Source organism: Bos javanicus, chromosome 6, assembly GCF_032452875.1.
Source record: "Bos javanicus breed banteng chromosome 6, ARS-OSU_banteng_1.0, whole genome shotgun sequence".
NCBI classification, from domain to species: Eukaryota; Metazoa; Chordata; class Mammalia; order Artiodactyla; family Bovidae; genus Bos; species Bos javanicus.
In genome coordinates this window covers 105,172,220-105,189,717 of record NC_083873.1, presented here as the reverse complement: position 1 = coordinate 105,189,717, position 17,498 = coordinate 105,172,220, and the positions used below count along the sequence as shown (strand labels likewise).

Here is a 17,498-nt window from a genome sequence, read left to right as displayed (position 1 = left end):
ATCTCTCTTTTGCTTAAGGATAGCCAGAGACCTTTTTTTGTTGTCGCATAAAACCAAGGAACCCTGATACAGCCAGGACTCTAAATCCTGTTTAAAAGTCTCTTTTAAGTCTCCAAGAAAGACCACTGCCTCCCAAGCTAGGTCCCAGACACAGATCCGGGGAGAGGTTTGATCTGATTTTTACTGTAGTGAGCTCAGTTCGATTCCACTACCTCTTGGTTTCCGTACAATTAAAACATCCTACCTTCTGCAGAGACATCTCTGCCCAAAGTGATTATTAGAACACCATAGTTTTGGACTGAGGCTGCAGGGCAGAATCACCTGGAGAACTCTTCACAAGACAGCCTTGTCACCAGTTGCATGGGAGCGGCAGGCCTGGATGAACAGTGTGTAACCCGGGTTGAAGACTTGGTCTTCACACTTGGGACTGTCAGGGACATTTTTAAAGGCACATCCTTGCTTCTATCATATCCTTGCCTCTCACAATAAACATTCACAACTGTTAATTCTATTATTCACTACTATTCTGAGTAGACGCTCCCCCCACAGGCTTATTTAGCAGCAGTAACAACACTGCTTGACACAATTTTTATTTATTTAGAAGAACTCGCCTGCCAATGCAGGAGGTCCAGTTTCAAACCCTAAGTGGGGAAAATCCCTGGGAGAAGGAAATGGCAACCCACTCCAGTATTCTTGCCTGGAGAATCCCATGGTCAGAGGAGCCTGGTGGGCTACAGTCCATGGGGTTGTGAAGAGTTGGACACAACTTAGTGACTAAAACAACAATAGGAAAAGACCCATAATCAGTCTGCATAGCACTTCTTTTACAGAAACAGAGACAGGGCATGATCTCTTTTAAGCAAATTTATTCGAACGTCTCTTTATAAGTAACACAGTCATCTCCTTACCACCCTAGTTGGCCACAGTATCAGCGCTGGCTAGCTGGGTTATAACGAACTGGATTAAACAGAAACTCTCAGCCTTAGGTTTCTATCCAAGTAGTTAAACTTCACAAGATAAGAGGGGAGGAAGAAAGGGGTTTCTTGCAGAATCTGCCCAAAGAATCTGTGGGAGTGGTCACTGGGGCGCTGTCCCTTGGCTCCACCCAGGTTCTCTCGGGAGAGTCTGAACCCACGTTCTCTAATCCCACTTCCTGGGTCTGCACCCTCAGCTTTGCACTGGAGCCGCCCATCACTGACTGACTCAGCCTCCTGATTCTGACCTTTGCCTAACTTTGCAGCTTAACTGAAATGACTCTACAAACTCTCCCACATATGTGTACACAAACTGGGCTTGATTCTGTTTACTGATGGTGCCTGCCCATTCCACTCCTGCCCTTAAGTCACTTTTGTCTCCCAGTCCCTCCCCATTACCATTTATTGGGTGAGCGCCTGCTGTGTGCCGGCCACTGTAACAGCTGTTTCATAAACATTATTCCCATCACCCACAACTCAAATATTGTGCCTGCCTCCAGCTGGAGAAAGGTTCACTGCTACGCAAGGTCAAGATTAACCTCTACTGCAGGGTAGGTACGGGGTGTGAGCCCAGCCAGACACAAGTGGTGGCTGAAACGCCATCTCTGCAACCCCCAGGGTTGGGACAGGGGGGCAGAAACCAATGCAGGGTACTTAAGATGTCACAATGCTTATGATGTTTCAGGTTTAACGTAAACATACTTGCATTTGAAAGTGTGGATCCTGTCTTCCACTGGTCTTGGAAAGGCCAGGTAGCCTTCTCTGAAAAGAACCCTTATTTCTATAGTCAACTCAAAGTACTAATAGCTGAAAACAGAAACTATCCCAAAGTTTATATTAACAAAGCCCATAAGAAAGCTATAAAAATATTTTATTTAAATATTAAGACAAAAATTACACATACTTAAAATGATTAAAAGTTCCTATGTTAAACAAACACTAAAAACCCAATAATTTACACAGTGATAAAATCCCAAGTTGGCAAAACACAAATCCTTTTGATTGGTCCTCCCCCTAACAAAACTATTATCAAAATGAAATTTTATAGGAATTGCTGAAGTTGGGTTAAAGGCACATGACACTATCACACCTTTAAATACACAGCCAGTCACTTCATACAATGAATTGTTACCCCTTAAATGCTCTATAATACTGGAGTACAGTAAGCATCTCTATGAAAATTTGTTTAAATTTTTACACCAACAGTTTCTCCAATGATCCAAACAGATTAACAGTGCAAATTAAGTTATTCCTGTCTTGAATAGAATACTTTTATTTGAGTCTGAAAAATTCGCTAATCACTTGAGTTTAGAAATATGCAAATGAAATATAATTTATTCTGATTTCAGCTATAGAGTTATAAAGTTAAAATTCTTCCAAGGAAACCATTCACTTTGTAGATGCAAAAACACACTGTGTTCACCACTGCGTCTGCAGTGCTTTTAGCTGGCAGGATGTTAACCACCGACACACCCTTCCACCTGGAAGAAAATCCAAATGAGACAATCTATCTTAGACTGCTGGATTTAATATTTCAAAGCACAGTTCAATCTCCCCGTCTCCCCTCTGTGGCTCTGTTACCAGGTATAATTTGATGTCGGCAGTAAATCAAAAGCATAGAATTAGCACTTCTTGCATACGTTTTTGATAAATGAGGAAGTATAGTCTTCTGTTACTAGATTCACAATCTAGTGTTTCTTCTAAACTATATTTATACTTCCCGAAAACGTGGAAAAAGTCAATACTGAACAGTCAAAGAGTCAAAGGAGAGAGGCTCAGAGGAGGGAACATTTTTGTGGCAACAGGTCAACAGGGACAGAAGCCGGACTGTGAGAGTCCAAACGGTCCCAGACACAGCACAACGTGTGGAGGGGACTCCGCACAGCGGCATGTGTGTGCAAGCAACTGTTTTCAGACAGATGACCAACGAGAGGACAGCCATCTCTCCTTTACCTGGTTACACGGACTCTCCTTACAAACTCCAAAGGGAGAGCACTCTGTGAGCTGAAATGTCAGTCATTTGCACCCCAATAACTGAGCATATTAACTTTTACTTCTCTGGGCCCCAGTTTTCATACTTGTAAACAGACACATGGAGTAGATTTCCTCCGAGTTCTGACATCAGCAACATGAAGAGAGGACTGCCTTTTTTACCAAGCCCCTAAGCGTGCAGAGTGAGGGCTCTCAGGACATTCTTATTTAGTAAAGGAGTTATCTGACAATCAGCAAATAGACCCCACTGTGAGGTGGCAGGCCCAGGGATGCAGTGGTCTGTGGGGAGGCAGAAATTCTATAACCTGGAAGGAAAAGGCTGATGTGCCAGCCATCAAACTTTTATGCAGCAGTCAGGACAATTAGAAAACAGACTTTTTTCCTCAATTGGGTAAAACTGCCCATTAGTCCTATATTTCCATTAACTAAGAATAATCCAGGCTTCCCAGATGGCGCAGTGGTAAAGAATCCATCTGCCAATGCAGGAGATGTAGGTTTGATCCCTGGGTCAAGAAGATCCCCTGGAGTAGGAAACAGCAACCCACTCCAGGATTCTTGCCTGAAAAATTCCATGGACAGAGAAGCCTGTTGGGTTACAGTCCATGGGGTCACAAAGGGTCGGACACAACTGAGCTACTGAAGATGCACAGAAGAATGATCTAGCTAATAGTTATCTGCATAGAAGCTGATGGAAGTCGACTACAATAGAAAATGGACTAATGTGTGAACTTATCTATAGTGCAAGATACCCTCTTCATGAAATCTTGGACGGGCAGGGTGACTTCTCTAAGCAGCAGCCACTTAGAACTAAATAATGCAAAAGGGAAGGGATCACAGTCCCTTTCATCCCAGAGTTCCATGGATGACAGCCTGGTGTAAACACGGCTGAAATAATTCACTAGTCTGTTACTGCTATGTCTACTTGTGGTTCATCTGGTAAAGAATCCGCCTGCAATGCAGGACACCTGGGTTCGATCCCTTGGTTTGGAAGAGCCCCTGGAGAAGGGAAAGGCTACCCACTCCAGTATTCTGGTCTGGAGAATTCCATGGACTGTGTAGCCCATGGGGTCATGAAGAGTCGGACATGACTGAGCAACTTTCACTTTCACTGAACACTGTCATGAGAGACTATTTCCTTATTAGAATTACAATTCCAGAAATCTTACCTTGAGAAGTCATCCAAGGAGTGAGGTCAACATTACAACCCCCATAAACTGGGTAAACAGCAGCACTGGAGTGAAAAATGACCACACGTGCCACAAAGCAACATTGAAGCTGAAAAGGACAAAAAACCCACACCGTTGACAACTGCAGCTGTCCTCTATACAAATATACTGTACTGGAGAATCTAGATTTAGAAGACTCACTTCCTACCCAGGCTGGGAAAGTTCATTCAGCCAGTAACTTTACTTATATATATACAGTTTCTCAGATATGTGACGTAGCCAATATTGGAAATATCACAACCTGTTCACAAAGTACTTGGAACTGGAATCACTAAAGCTCGTCTAATGAGCGCTGGGCTGGCTCAACAGAGACATCAGTCTCTTATAGTGTCTGTGAAGGAACATGAAATAAAATGACCATAGACTGGTTTTACAATCTCACACATGACCAAAATATCACGAGAAAAAAAAAAAGATGGTTAAAGTATTTTCCCATTAGAAACAGACTGAAAAACATCATTTATAAGCTGCTATTAAATTTTTCATTGAGAAAAACACTATTCCTGTCACCAAGTTAAGAATAAAACATTTTCTAAAGTGCAAGTGATTTTTATAGACCGCATTTTTTAAGAGTTGAAGCTAATAAAGGAAAATTATAGTCAATTAAGTGTTTCAGAGAGTTGATGATTAATATGTAACACTTTGACAAGTAGAAATTAGGATACCTATAATCCTACTGTGCTAAAAATAAAGTAACATTCTTGGGGGTGATGTTAGCCTTCTTAAGAAAATGTTGAATAACACACCTGTCTACACTTGTTCCTGAAGAGTTAATAATAACCACATAACAATGTAACATGTCAAAAATCCATACTTCAACTACAGAAAATAAATCACAGAAAAAATACATTTACACTGAATACTGGAAAAGACCCTGAAGCTAAGAAAGATTGAAGGCAAAAGGAGATGGGGGCCGCAGAGGATGAGATGGTTAGATAGCATCAGTGACTCAATGGACATCAGTTATGAGCAAACTCTGGGAGACAGTGAAATACAGGGAAGCCTGGAGTGCTGCAGTCTACGGGGTCACAAAGAGTTGGACACCACTAAGTGAGTGAATAACAACAAATGTACAAAGATGTGTGGTTTTCCCCAAACTACAATTCCATTAATATAAAGGGAGGAAAAAACCCTAAAAGGCCACACACCATGTTCAATATAGTTTTCTCACTGGCTGGCAGGAACCATGGGATTTACTTCCTTGTGTTTTTCTGTAATTTACAGATCTTTCTTTAGTGAGAAAGTTATAAAATACTTTCATAAACATAAAAAAAACATCTTTTTCATTGACAACCTATTAGTTTATGAAAAGGGATATTCAGTTCAGTTACTCCTGTCCGACTCTTTGCAACCCCATGAATTGCAGCACGCCAGGCCTCCCTGTCCATCACCAACTCCCGGAGTTCACTCAGACTCACATCCATCGAGTCGCTGATGCCATCCAGCCATCTCATCCTCTGTCATCCCCTTCTCCTCCTGCCCCCAATCACTCCCAGCATCAGAGTCTTTTCCAATGAATCAACTCTTCGCATGAGGTGGCCAAAGTATTGGAGTTTCAGCTTTAGCATCAGTCCTTCCAAAGAACACCCAGGACTGATCTCCTTTAGAAAGGATGGACTGGTTGAATCTCCTTGTAGTCCAAGGGACTCTCAAGAGTCTTCTCCAACACCACAGTTCAAAAGCATCAATTCTTCAGCGCTCAGCTTTCTTCACAGTCCAACTCTCACATCCATACATAAGCACTGGAAAAACCATAGCCTTGACTAGACAGACCTTTGTTGGCAAAGTAATGTCTCTGCTTTTTAATAAGCTGTCTAGGTTTGTCGTAACTTTCCTTCCAAGGAGTAAGCGTCTTTTAATTTCATGACCGCAGTCACCATCTGCAGTGATTTTGGAGCCCAAAAAAATAAAGTCTGACACTGTTTCCCCATCTATTTCCCATGAAGTGACAGGACCAGATGCCATGATCTTCGTTTTCTGAATGTTGAGCTTTAAGCCAACTTTTTCACTCTCCTCTTTCACTTTCATCAAGAGGCTTTTTAGTTCCTCTTCACTTTCTGCCATAAGGGTAGTGTCATCTGCATATCTGAGGTGATTGATATTTCTTCCGGCAATCTTGATTCCAGCTTGTGCTTCTTCCAGCCCAGCATTTCTCATGATGTACTTTGCATAGAAGTTAAATAAGCAGGGTGACAACATGCAGCCTTGACGTACTCCTTTTCCTATTTGGAACCAGTCTGTTGTTCCATGTCCAGTTCTAACTGTTGCTTCCTGACCTGCATATAGGTTTCTCAAGAGGCAGGTCACGTGGTCTGGTATTCCCACCTCTTTCAGAATTTTCCAGTTTACTGTGATCCACACAAAGACTTTGGCGAAGTCAATAAAGCAGAAATAGATGTTTTTTTGGAACTCTCTTGCTTTTGCCATGATCCAGCAGACGTTGGCAATTTGATCTCTGGTTCCTCTGCTTTTTCTAAAACCAGCTTGAACATCTGGAAGTTCACGGTTCACGTATTGCTGAAGCATGGCTTGGAGAATTTTGAGCATTACTTTACCAGCGTGTGAGATGAGTGCAATTGTGTGGTAGTTTGAGCATTCTTTGGCATTGCCTTTCTTTGGGATTGGAATGAAAACTGACCTTTTCCAGTCCTATGGCCACTGCTGTTTTCCAAATTTGCTGCCATATTGAGTGCAGCACTTTCACAGCATCATCTTTCAGGATTTGAAATACCTCAACTGGAATTCCATCCCCTCCACTAACTTTGTTCGTACTGATGCCTTCTAAGGCCCACTTGACTTCACATTCCAGGATGTCTGGCTCTAGGTGACTGATCACACCACTGTGATTATCTGGGTCGTGAAGATCTTTTTGTACAATTCTTCTGTGTATTCTTGCCACCTCTTAATATCTTCTGCTTCTGTTAGGTCCATACCATTTCTGTCCTTTATTGTGACCATCTTTGCATGAAATGTTCCCTTGGTATCTCTAATTTTCTTGAAGAGATCTCTAGTCTTTCCCATTCTGTTGTTTTCCTCTATTTCTTTGCATTGATTGCTGAGAAAGACCTTCGTATCTCCCCTTGCTATTCTTTGGAACTCTGCATTCAGATGCTTATATCTTTCCTTTTCTCCTTTGCTTTTCACTTCTCTTCTTTTCACAGCTATTTGTAAGGCCTCCTCAGACAGCCATTTTGCTTTTTTGCATTTCTTTTCCATGGGGATGGTCTTGATCCCTGTCTCCTGTACAATGTCAAGAACCTCTGTCCATAGTTCATCAGGCACTCTATCAGATCTAGTCCCTTAAATCTATTTCTCACTTCCACTGTATAATTGTAAGGGATTTGATTTAGGTCTTACCTGAATGGTCTAGTGGTTTTCCCTACTTTCTTCAATTTCAGTCTGAATTTGGCAATAAGGAGTTCATGATCTGAGCCACAGTCAGCTCCTGGTCTTGTTTTTGCTGACTGTATAGAGCTTCTCCATCTTTGGCTGCAAAGAATATAATCAATCTGATTTCAGTGTTGACCATCTGGTGATGTCTATGTGTAGAGTCTTCTCTTGTGTTGTTGGAAGAGGGTGTTTGCTATGACCAGTGTGTTCTCTTGACAAAACTCTATTAGCCTTTACCCTGCTTCATTCCATATTCCAAGTCCAAATTTGCCTGTTACCCCAGGTGTTTCTTGACTTCCTACTTTTGCACTCTGAGAGGAGCTACCCCATGCCTGCAGACAGGGGCGGCGGCCAAGAGGAGCAACCCCACATCCAAGGAGCGGCAGCTGTGCAGGTGCAGGAGGGCCAAGAGGAGCTACTCCATGTTCAAGGTCAGGAGGGGTGGCCATGAGGAGATACCCCTCGCTCAAGGTAAGGAGCAGCGGCTGCGCTTTGCTGGAGCAGCCATGAAGAGATACCCCACGTCCAAGGTAAGAGAAACCCAAGTGAAACAGTAGGTGTTGCGAGACGCCATCAGAGGGCAGACACACTGAAATCATAATCACAGAAAACTAGTCAATCTTGCCGGGAGCCATCTCCCAGCATATTGCATATTGAGCGCATATTGCATATTGCACATTGAGTGCAGCACTTTCACAGCATAATCTTTCAGGATGTGCAATAGCTCAACTGGAAGTCTATCACTGCCAGGAGCCAGCGTGAGGAACTCCGCCCGTGGCAAAGGTCATGAGGAAGGAGGCTCGGCATACGCAAAGGCGGGATCGAGCCTCAGGAGTCCCCCTGGAAATTCTCGAGCATCTACCCCCAAAACCAGAGTCTGCCAACTTTCTGCTTTGTGCTCTCACCTACACCTCTGACTTTACGGGGGCACAGGGGGCTGTCCCCCACTACCTCTCTCTGAAAAAAGAGTTAACTTATAGCTCCAGTTAATAAAGTTCCTGGGTGTGATAGTGTTTCAACCTACAAACTCCTTTGGAAGTCCTCTAGCCTACCTGAATAGGTTTTTCTGGCCACATGTGATTGCTCAGAGCCTCCCAACTGTGAGAGGCATGAGATGTTCTAAACTGTCTAAATACAGAGTCCTTTGAGCAGTTAAAAGATTGATTAGAAATTGTATTGGTGAAGGGATTTTCACTTGTTAGGCCAATGTTTGCTGCTAAGTCTCCATATCCCTTACCTGCTGTGTCCCTGGCAGTGTACTGATTAATATAATTGGTGTAAGTAGTAGCTTTAATGTTTGTAACCTTGGACCCTTGAGTTAATTCTTTTTTGTTGTAGCCCACCACACCTTTGCCCTATAGGAATGCAACTTTAATGCTTTTGGAGGGTGGCGCCTGCCTAATCACCTTTAGAGGAAAATAAGTTTTCTGAAGAAAGGGTCTTAAAATGTTAACAGGCCTCCGGGCCAGAAGATGATGCAAATCACCTAAACTTTTGCATATGATAAGTTTGCAGGAAGAAAGCCTGGCTTACTGCATGACTCTACCCCTTCCCCCATTATCCTCTATGCATAACTTAAGGTATAAAAACTACTTTGAAAAATAAAGTGCGGGCCTTGTTCACCGAAACTTGGTCTCCCCATGTCGTTCTTTCTCTCACCTTCTGGTTGAATTATTCAGCCTCTTTTCTCCACTGAATTTCCTCACTGAGCTATCCTTATTTCAGCCTCTTTTCTCCACTGAATTTCCTCACTGAGCTATCCTTATTTCAGCCTCTTTTCTCCACTGAATTTCCTCACTGAGCTATCCTCATTCTATTACTCTTTATATCGTTGATGAATATTTAAATAAATAGGTCGCCAATGCCGTCTCTCCTTCGAATACCCTGGATCATCCCGGGCTGGACCCCGGCACAATCTGATTACAGGGACCACAGCCTTGTCTAACTCAATGAAACTAAGCCATGCTGTGTGGGGCCACCCAAGACGGGCGGGTCATGGTGGAGAGGTCTGTCAGAATGTGGTCCACTGGAGAAGGGAATGGCAAATCACTTCATTATTCTTGCCTTGAGAACCCCATGAACAGTATGAAAAGGGATATTAATTGTGGCATTTTTTATAACTGCAAAAGAATTTTTTAAAGAAATCAAGCTGGTTAAATAAATCATGATATGTCCATGCAGTGATAACCATGTAACCATTAAAAATAATGAAGCACATCTACGTGCATGAATACAGAAGAAATACAAACTCAGTGTAAAAAAAAGATCACTTTGGAAAACAGTTTGGCACTATTTACTGAAGTTGGAGGCGTGCATACCCAATAGGTCAACGATTTCCCTGCTAGAGAGACCTATATTTACATATGTATGCATGTGCACAGACACCCAACAGAATCATGCAGAGGCACGTGTACAAGAATGTCTTGTATATGTCTCGAATGTCTTACCTAACAGCATCACACATGATAACTTCAAACTGGAAACAATCCAAATTCTATCAAGAGCTGCTGCTGTTGCTACTAAGTCGCTTCAGTCGTGTCCGACTCTGTGCGACCCCAGAGACGGCAGCCCACCAGGCTCCCCGTCCCTGGGATTCTCCAGGCAAGAACACTGGAGTGGGTTGCCATTTCCTTCTCCAATGCATGAAAGTGAAAGTGAAGTCACTCAGTCATGTCCAACTCTGTGCGACCCCATGGACTGCAGCCCACCAGGCTCCTCCATCCATGGGATTTTCCAGGCAAGAGTACTGGAATGGGGTGCCATTGCCTTCTCCATCTATCAAGAGCAGAACGGATAAATTGGAATTCAGTTATAGGATGGAATGCTGAACAGCAATGAAAATGCGCTACCGTTACGCACAACAACACGGAGGAATCATACTTCGTGTTGCATGTAACAGCCAAGGATAAAGGAACACATACCACAGCAACATGTCTCTATAGAGTTCAAACAGACACAACAACAACAAAAAAAACAGTGTTTAAGAGATGCAAAAGAAAGGAACGGCCAGGAAGGTGGGGACAACGTCTTCCTGTGGGCAGGAAGGAAGAGGGAATGACTGGGGCAGGGGGGCAGGGGGGCAGGGGAGGGGTTACAGGGGGCTGGCACTGTTCTCCTCCTGCCCTCCTTAGGGTTTACACAAAGGCTCACTGCATGATAATTCTCTCAGCCATACAATTTAGATTCTTCCACTTTTCTGTATTAAACTTCACAATGAAAATGATTTAAAAAGCAAAATGCAAAATATATATAGCATGTTACCATATGTATTTTAAATTGCTATATAAGTAAAGAAAGACACTACTGAAAAGAGAATCAGAGACTACTTTTTCATTATTCCTTGTTTTCCCCCTGTTGAATTCTGTACCATGTATATCACTACCCGATCAAACAATCTTTATTCTTATTAGTCATTCCAAAGGTAACTCACCAAATTCCTGCTACAATAAAAGTAGCGGTTGTAATAGGTATCAATGCTGGATACTTGATATCATAATCTTCAATTCCACGATACCACTCCAGATAGACGATACAGTAAAATGCAATCGACACGCTAACGAGCAACAAGGCACTGCCGAAGAGAAACCAACTGTAGAGACAGAAAAATACCCTTCCATTATCCTCTCACACGTCATCTCTGAGGCCCAAGGGCAGATAGTCTTTTCTGACACAGCTCCAGTGTGACACAGGACAGCTGCTGGCTAACCATACCAATGGGAGCAATCCCATTCGTAACAGTGTATGTACCTGACAAAGTTTTCATAAGTATCTCTGAATACAGGCGGTCTGAACTGGGAGACCTGTACCATCCGCAGGGCGGGCAGCTTGGTTTTTGGTGCTCTGCACCCTGTTTTCTTGGCTGTACCTGTGTCTGGTGTCCCACCAGCCAGGTGTGACTCAGCCCTGCTACTAGAGCAAGGAAGTGTCTTTATGATTCTTCGGATCAGAACTTCCAAGCCCATAATGCAATTTTGCTTCCAACTGTGCGCATATAACTTGGGTGTAGACAATATAAACTACTTATAAAGGCTCTTCAGTTCCCTGAAGCTGGCCTAGGCATTCAGTGACTGTTAAGCAAATACGGACACAAAATTAAAATGATTTATTTTTAAAAGTGCTGAATGACAGCACTTAACACATCAGGGATCTTAAGAGTTTTCATTAACAGACAAGATACCTATTTCTAAGAAGAGTGTCAACTGGAGAAGGGGCACAGAGGGAACCCGTTACTCAATCCCAGCTTTCAGAAGGTCTAGATCTAGTAGGAAATGGGTGAGAGATATGGGAGTGAGACTCATGAAAAGATGAAAAAGGAAGACTTTAAACACACACACATTCTTTCATAAACTAACCAACCAAAAAAGAACCCTCGTTACACTAGTGCATTTTCTTTAAAAATACAGGAAAAATAGCAGCTTTCTGGTTGTTTCTGAAGCTTTGACTGTGAGATTAATAAAGATTTCAACAGATACCATCAACTTCTCCAAGTCAGGCAGGGTTTCTTGGAATACTGACAATCAGTTTGGAAGGAATTAAACTGCCTGTCATAAAAGATTTCTAAATGAAACCCTCCCATTCCTAGACTATCTCCCAGTACTCCCCCAAGGGGTAATGGCTTTTTTCTTCTTCCAACTCCATCCAAGACCTGGCTCAGTGTATGTGAGGAACCCTCATCAGCCTCGGCCAGTCACGGGGATGCGGCCAGATCTGGAAAATCAGAGGAAAGAACCCTTTTTGAGGAAGCAGAAGGCAGCCTGCACGGACCACCTCTGGGCAGCACTCTCATGCCTTGGCTGCTCCAACTCCCCGCAAACTGAGGCCTCAGCAAGAACACAATGCTGCTCAAAGTTCTCAGCCTCTGAGTGGGTGTTTCTGTCTCTTTTCCTCTAAGATGACACTTATTCGAGGACAGACCTATGACTTCCACTTCCTTTTTGTGCCCCACTACCCTGGTCTGGTGGTTGAGTCAGGCTCTGCCACACACCTGGGCATGCCTCTTACTCCTGCAGGCGCCCACAAACATTTCACAGTGGAAGGAGCTATTCCTCACCTCCCATCTCCCTTAACTGTTAATACTTAGTATTCTCTTATGTAAGGATATAGAAGGACACAAATGGGTAAATACTCTCACCTCTCCTAAAACCTCAAAGACACCCACCTCACAAGCTTGGCGCATGGTTGTGACAGCTGGATGGTAAAGAAGGTAGAGCAGGGAAGAACTGATGCCTTTGAACTGTGGTGCTGGAGAAGACTCCTGAGAGGCCCTTAGACGGCAAGGAGCTCAAACCAGTTGATCTTAAGGGAAATCAACCCTAAATACTCCTTGGAAGGACTGATGCTAAAACTCCAGGATTTTGGTCATCTGATGCAAACAGTTGACTCACTGAAAAAGTCCCTGATGCTGGGAAAGACTGAGGCCAGAAGGAGAAGAGGGTGTCAGAGGATGAGATGGCTGGATGGCATCACAGATGCAATGGACATGAACTAGGACAAACTCCGGGAGATGGTGAGGGACAGAGGCCTAGTGTGCTGCAGTCCATGGGGTCACAAAGAGTTGGACATGACTGAGTAACTCAACAACAACCCGAGGTTGGGCAAAACGAGGTGCCCCTTCAAGGCACTCCTACGTCATCCCATACACACTCATACATTAACACAGTACATACCGCGTGACCTGTTCATCTATCACAGCCTAAAATGAACTGGTGGAGGGGGAGAAACGTGCCTTGTTCATCACTGGCACCAAAACTGGACACACTTCAGGTTCTCGTTAAATATTCAGTGAAGGAAGGGGCAGCTGATACGAGTTTGAAGTGAATGTTCCCTCTTTTCCCAGCCAACTGAGAGAGACAAAGGAGCCAGGCTGATGAAGATCAAGTCAGCTTTTTTTTCACTAATGGAGCTATGGAAAGAAGATGGCTTTGGTGAACGGTCACAGAGTGCTTCCTCACACTGAAACCCAGGAATAGACAGACTTAGCCACTGGCTTCAAGACACAGTGAAAACCTAGAGGCCTTCTCATCTTAGGGTTGCCCCAAGAAACGATGGTGCAGGGACTTCCCTGGTGGTCCAGTGGTTAGGAATCCTTCCAATGCAGGAGACACGGGTTCAATCCCTGGTCGGGGGACTAAGATCAAACATGCCTCAGGGCAACTGAGCTGCTGCACCACAACTACTCAGCTCAAGTGCTCTAGAGCCTGTGCTCGCCAACGAGAGAGGCCCTTGTGCCACAACCAGAGAGAAGCCCCACGCACTGAAACTGGAGAAAGCCGTGCACCACACTGCAACGAAACCTCAGGGCAGCCAAAATAAAAAACAATTAAAACTGAAATTTAAAAAAGTTTTTTAAGAAAAAGAGCTCCAAAAACACAAAAACAAACAACAACAAAAATTATGGCACAGACAAGCATCCCAGAATCTGTGCTTCCTGTGAGCAGCTGGCTCCGAAGGGAAAGAAGGTGCTGAGTTACAAGTCTGGTTCTTCATCCCAAACCCCATCAGGAGGTCCAGCACCTCCCAGAGAAGGATCAGTGATGGGGAAGGATGGGGAAGCAGTGATGGGCAGTGTCTAGGGAAAGCTCCTGCTTATGGAGATAAGGAAAGTGAACAAGCTCTCTCCCTCCCATAGTTTACATCAACTCCCCCACCCCTGCTGTCCCCTGGCTGCCTGCTCCCTCACTCTCCTCAGGCGCCCCTCCAGCAGTCACCGCCCCTCCTGAAGGCCTTGACAGAGAAAAACTGTATGCCCCCATCCCCAGCAAAAACACCTGATCAGCAGTCCTGTCTGCACCTTTCTAGCCTCACTGATATGTGTGTGTGCCAGTCGCTTAGCCGTGTCTGACTCTTTGGGACCCATGGACTGTAGCCCACCAGGCTCCTTTGCCCATGGAGTTCTCCAGGCAAGAATACTGAAGTGGGTTGCCATTCCCTTCTCCAGGGGTTATTCCCAACCCAGGAGTTGAACCCAGGTCTCCCCATTGCAGGCAGATTCTTTACCATCTGAGCCACCAGGGAAGTCTTACTTGATACTTCCAGACAATTACACTTGCTCTCTAAGAGAACCACCCCTCCCGATGCCAGCTCTAATGCTCACCAACACCTCCCCATCTTTTTCTGTTTTCTAGGGACCTCCAGAACACTCTATAACATTCAGTGAAGACTCAGGAGAGTGATCAACAACCTTCCCCTCAACCCCCCACACCTGCCGTCAGCTCCTGAAAGAGATCTCAATTCACATGAATGATGGACTATTTGACATCCTGCCACAAAGCTCCTGACTTCTCGCACCAGTGAACTCAACTCTAGTTCAATCACAGCCTGTACATGTAGCTCACTGGCCATTAACTACTCTCTAAAAATGAGCTCTGAGACCTGATTCTCACCTACCACAGTTCTCATTCCTTCCTCCCAGGGCTTGTGGATCTGATCTCCTAAAGACCTTTAGTCATTCTCTCTCCATGTTTTACAAATGATTAGGTCCTTAAATTCACTGCCTTCCTCATCCTACAAAACATCTAGGCTGAAAAGGCCCACTGAAATAATGTCCACTCTGTTGCACATGCCCAGGACGTGCACTCTTTTTCAACTTTGTATCACCAGCACCTCCAACTTGCTGGCTGGCAGAAAGCAGGTGCTTACTAAGAGTCTAACAAAACATAATGTGAAAAAATAAGAGCCATCAAGTTTTCTTACCTACTGGTGTGGAAGTTTTCTTTAACAGTTTGAAAGAAGTCAACATAATAGGTAACAACAATGGATGCCAAAATCCAGAACCCAGAATGGATATTAAGTCTTGGAAGAGGTTTCTCCTTTTTCTCAACAGCTGTAGAGGTTTCTGCAAATAAGGGAGATTTCAACTGATCAAGTAACCATTAGCTCCACAGGAAAAATTACACCTATTTCAAGTCAAATAAAATAATTTCCTAGAGCTTTCTAACAGCCAGATTCTCTCCTATTAAGAGTACCAATTTCTTCTGTAAAACCACCAAAATAAGTTTATATTTTTAGAAATAATAGGAGCTGCTATAAAACTTGTTCAGTATTGTCAACTTTTTTCGGCCAAATGAATTTTGGAACTAAATTTACTTATAGTCTTTTGGGAAGAATAATGCCATCCGGTAGTGTAGAAATTTTCATGTTGTGCTTCATATATCGCCTAGGAAAGTGATTATTCCTGTTAATTCCGAAATATGCAAGTGACAAACATTAGAACACAAAATGGACTTGCGATTTTCCAAAAACACTACTTACAAACACTACATATTTACTTGTTTTAAACAAACACAACCTTTTGAGGCACCTCAAAAGTGGAAAGGTCACACTGGAGGTACAGTTCCAACACCGTACTGTCTAGACTAGTGATGGATAAGTCAAATTCCTTCCACCTGGGACCCGATCTGAAAGAACAACTGGCTGGCTCTGGGTCAAATGGGGTCTAACAAGTTCCCCAGGTGACTGACATACCCGCTCTCCCAGTTCATGCGAGAACCACTGGTATGCATCCGAGGTTCCTGACTTCAGCTGACCATCAGAATTCCTGGTCACATTACTCACAATACAAATTCTGGGAGATATCCACAAAATGTATAACCAGAAAGCCTCATGAAGTCTTTTGTGTTTGTTTATTAAAGGTAATAAATACACAACGTTTTAACATCATACAGGACAAAAACACCTAAGATGAAATCTTTTTCGATCCTTAACCCCAGTTCCCCAGCGCAAAGCAACTACCAGTATCAAGGTCTATTGAGTTCCTGCATATTCTATGCATCTACAGGTGAGCATACACTGCATGTTACCTGGGTTGAACCCGAACCGTGGTATATCATACTTCGTTCTGCGCCTCCCTTTGAAAATTACCCACACTGGTAAAGTCGACCTGCTGTGTGGCATACGGATATCCAAGAGTATTTAACCAGCTCCCTGCTGATGGACGATGCTATACGCCTCCTCTTGAAAATTACCCACACTTGTACATAAAGTCGGCCTGCTGTGTGACATACGGATATCCAAGAGTATTTAACCAGCTCCCTGCTGACGGACAATTAGATGCTTCCAGTAGTTCGCTATTACTAGCAATAGCAATGCTGAGATGAAACACTTTGCACATGCACATACGTCCTTGTGTACTGCTACAAATATGCTTCTTTTCTTAGGGACACAACCAGTGGAATTTTTATTTTAATGGATACTGCCAAATAGGTGTTAAACCAGCTCTCCAGGGAATCCTGAAGCGCAGCTGAGATGAAGATGCGGAAGGCTACCTGATCTCTAACGCTTTTTTACGATACTTAAATACCTAACGTGCAAAACTACTTGGTAAGCCTTGATAAAAACAAATCCCAGTCCCTCCGGAATGGGTGGGCCTGCGGGAGGTCGGGTCGCCGTTTCCCGGCGCCTTGCCTACGGGAACCTCGAGGCGGCTCGAAGCGTGTCCGGGGGAAGCGCCTCACCCGGCCTGGGGTAGCCCTCGTGTTCCAGTGGGACCTCCGCGTCCTGCGGGAACAGGTACCGCCGCCGGAGCTGCTCCCGAGCCCGTAGAACATCCATCTTGGCACCACCCAGAAACGGGGCGGAAGTGACGTTAACCTCGCCGGAACTTCCTGTAGGGACATCCGGGCGGAAGGAGGGGTTCCCGTTTATGAAAAGTGGAGACTATGTTGTCTTCTAGGTTTTAGTTGGTAAGAACGTAGGGTAGCGTTGGCTTAGCTGTCTCCGTGCTCAAATTTGCAAACAGGATTTGAATTTCGAAATGTTGACCTTTCCCAAACGAAAGACGCTCCGTTTATTCCGAGCTACGGAAGCCCAGAGGATCAAACTTACAGGTGCCGGCGGATGCGCGCGGGCAGGGCTGTAGGTCCCTGCCTTGGTACTCGGCTTCTTCCCGCTCTCTGCATCCGGAACCCTCCGTGGCTCC

General features: G+C 44.2%; 1 protein-coding gene across 3 annotated transcripts; it reads right to left on the bottom strand.

Annotated features, from left to right (window-relative positions):
* Positions 1-1,828: 1,828 nt before the first annotated feature.
* TMEM128 (transmembrane protein 128) lies at positions 1,829-17,176 on the bottom strand. 3 transcript variants are annotated; one of them, XM_061420809.1, is made up of 6 exons: positions 17,035-17,175; positions 15,275-15,416; positions 11,013-11,171; positions 7,550-7,681; positions 4,133-4,241; positions 1,829-2,455 (listed from the first exon to the last, which is right to left on the bottom strand). In XM_061420809.1, the coding sequence occupies exons 1-5, from the start codon at positions 17,129-17,131 to the stop codon at positions 4,142-4,144; spliced, it is 630 nt and encodes a 209-aa protein (XP_061276793.1). In that variant the 5' UTR covers positions 17,132-17,175; the 3' UTR covers positions 1,829-2,455; positions 4,133-4,141. The 3 variants fall into 3 exon arrangements, with proteins under 3 accessions (XP_061276793.1, XP_061276795.1, XP_061276794.1); XM_061420811.1 differs by lacking the exon at positions 11,013-11,171 and having other exon boundaries at positions 17,035-17,176; XM_061420810.1 differs by lacking the exon at positions 7,550-7,681 and having other exon boundaries at positions 17,035-17,171.
* Positions 17,177-17,498: the final 322 nt, after the last annotated feature.

Bases quoted from the DNA above. Each gene is read 5' to 3' on its own strand.
- TMEM128 (XM_061420809.1), bottom strand. From the start codon at position 17,131: ATGGATGTTCTACGGGCTCGGGAGCAGCTCCGGCGGCGGTACCTGTTC. The intron at 15,417-17,034 runs GTGAGGCGCTTC...CCTTATTTGCAG, and splicing joins CGAGGGCTACCCCAGGCCGG to AAACCTCTACAGCTGTTGAG. The intron at 11,172-15,274 runs GTAAGAAAACTT...CTGTCTCTACAG, and splicing joins GAAAACTTCCACACCAGTAG to TTGGTTTCTCTTCGGCAGTG.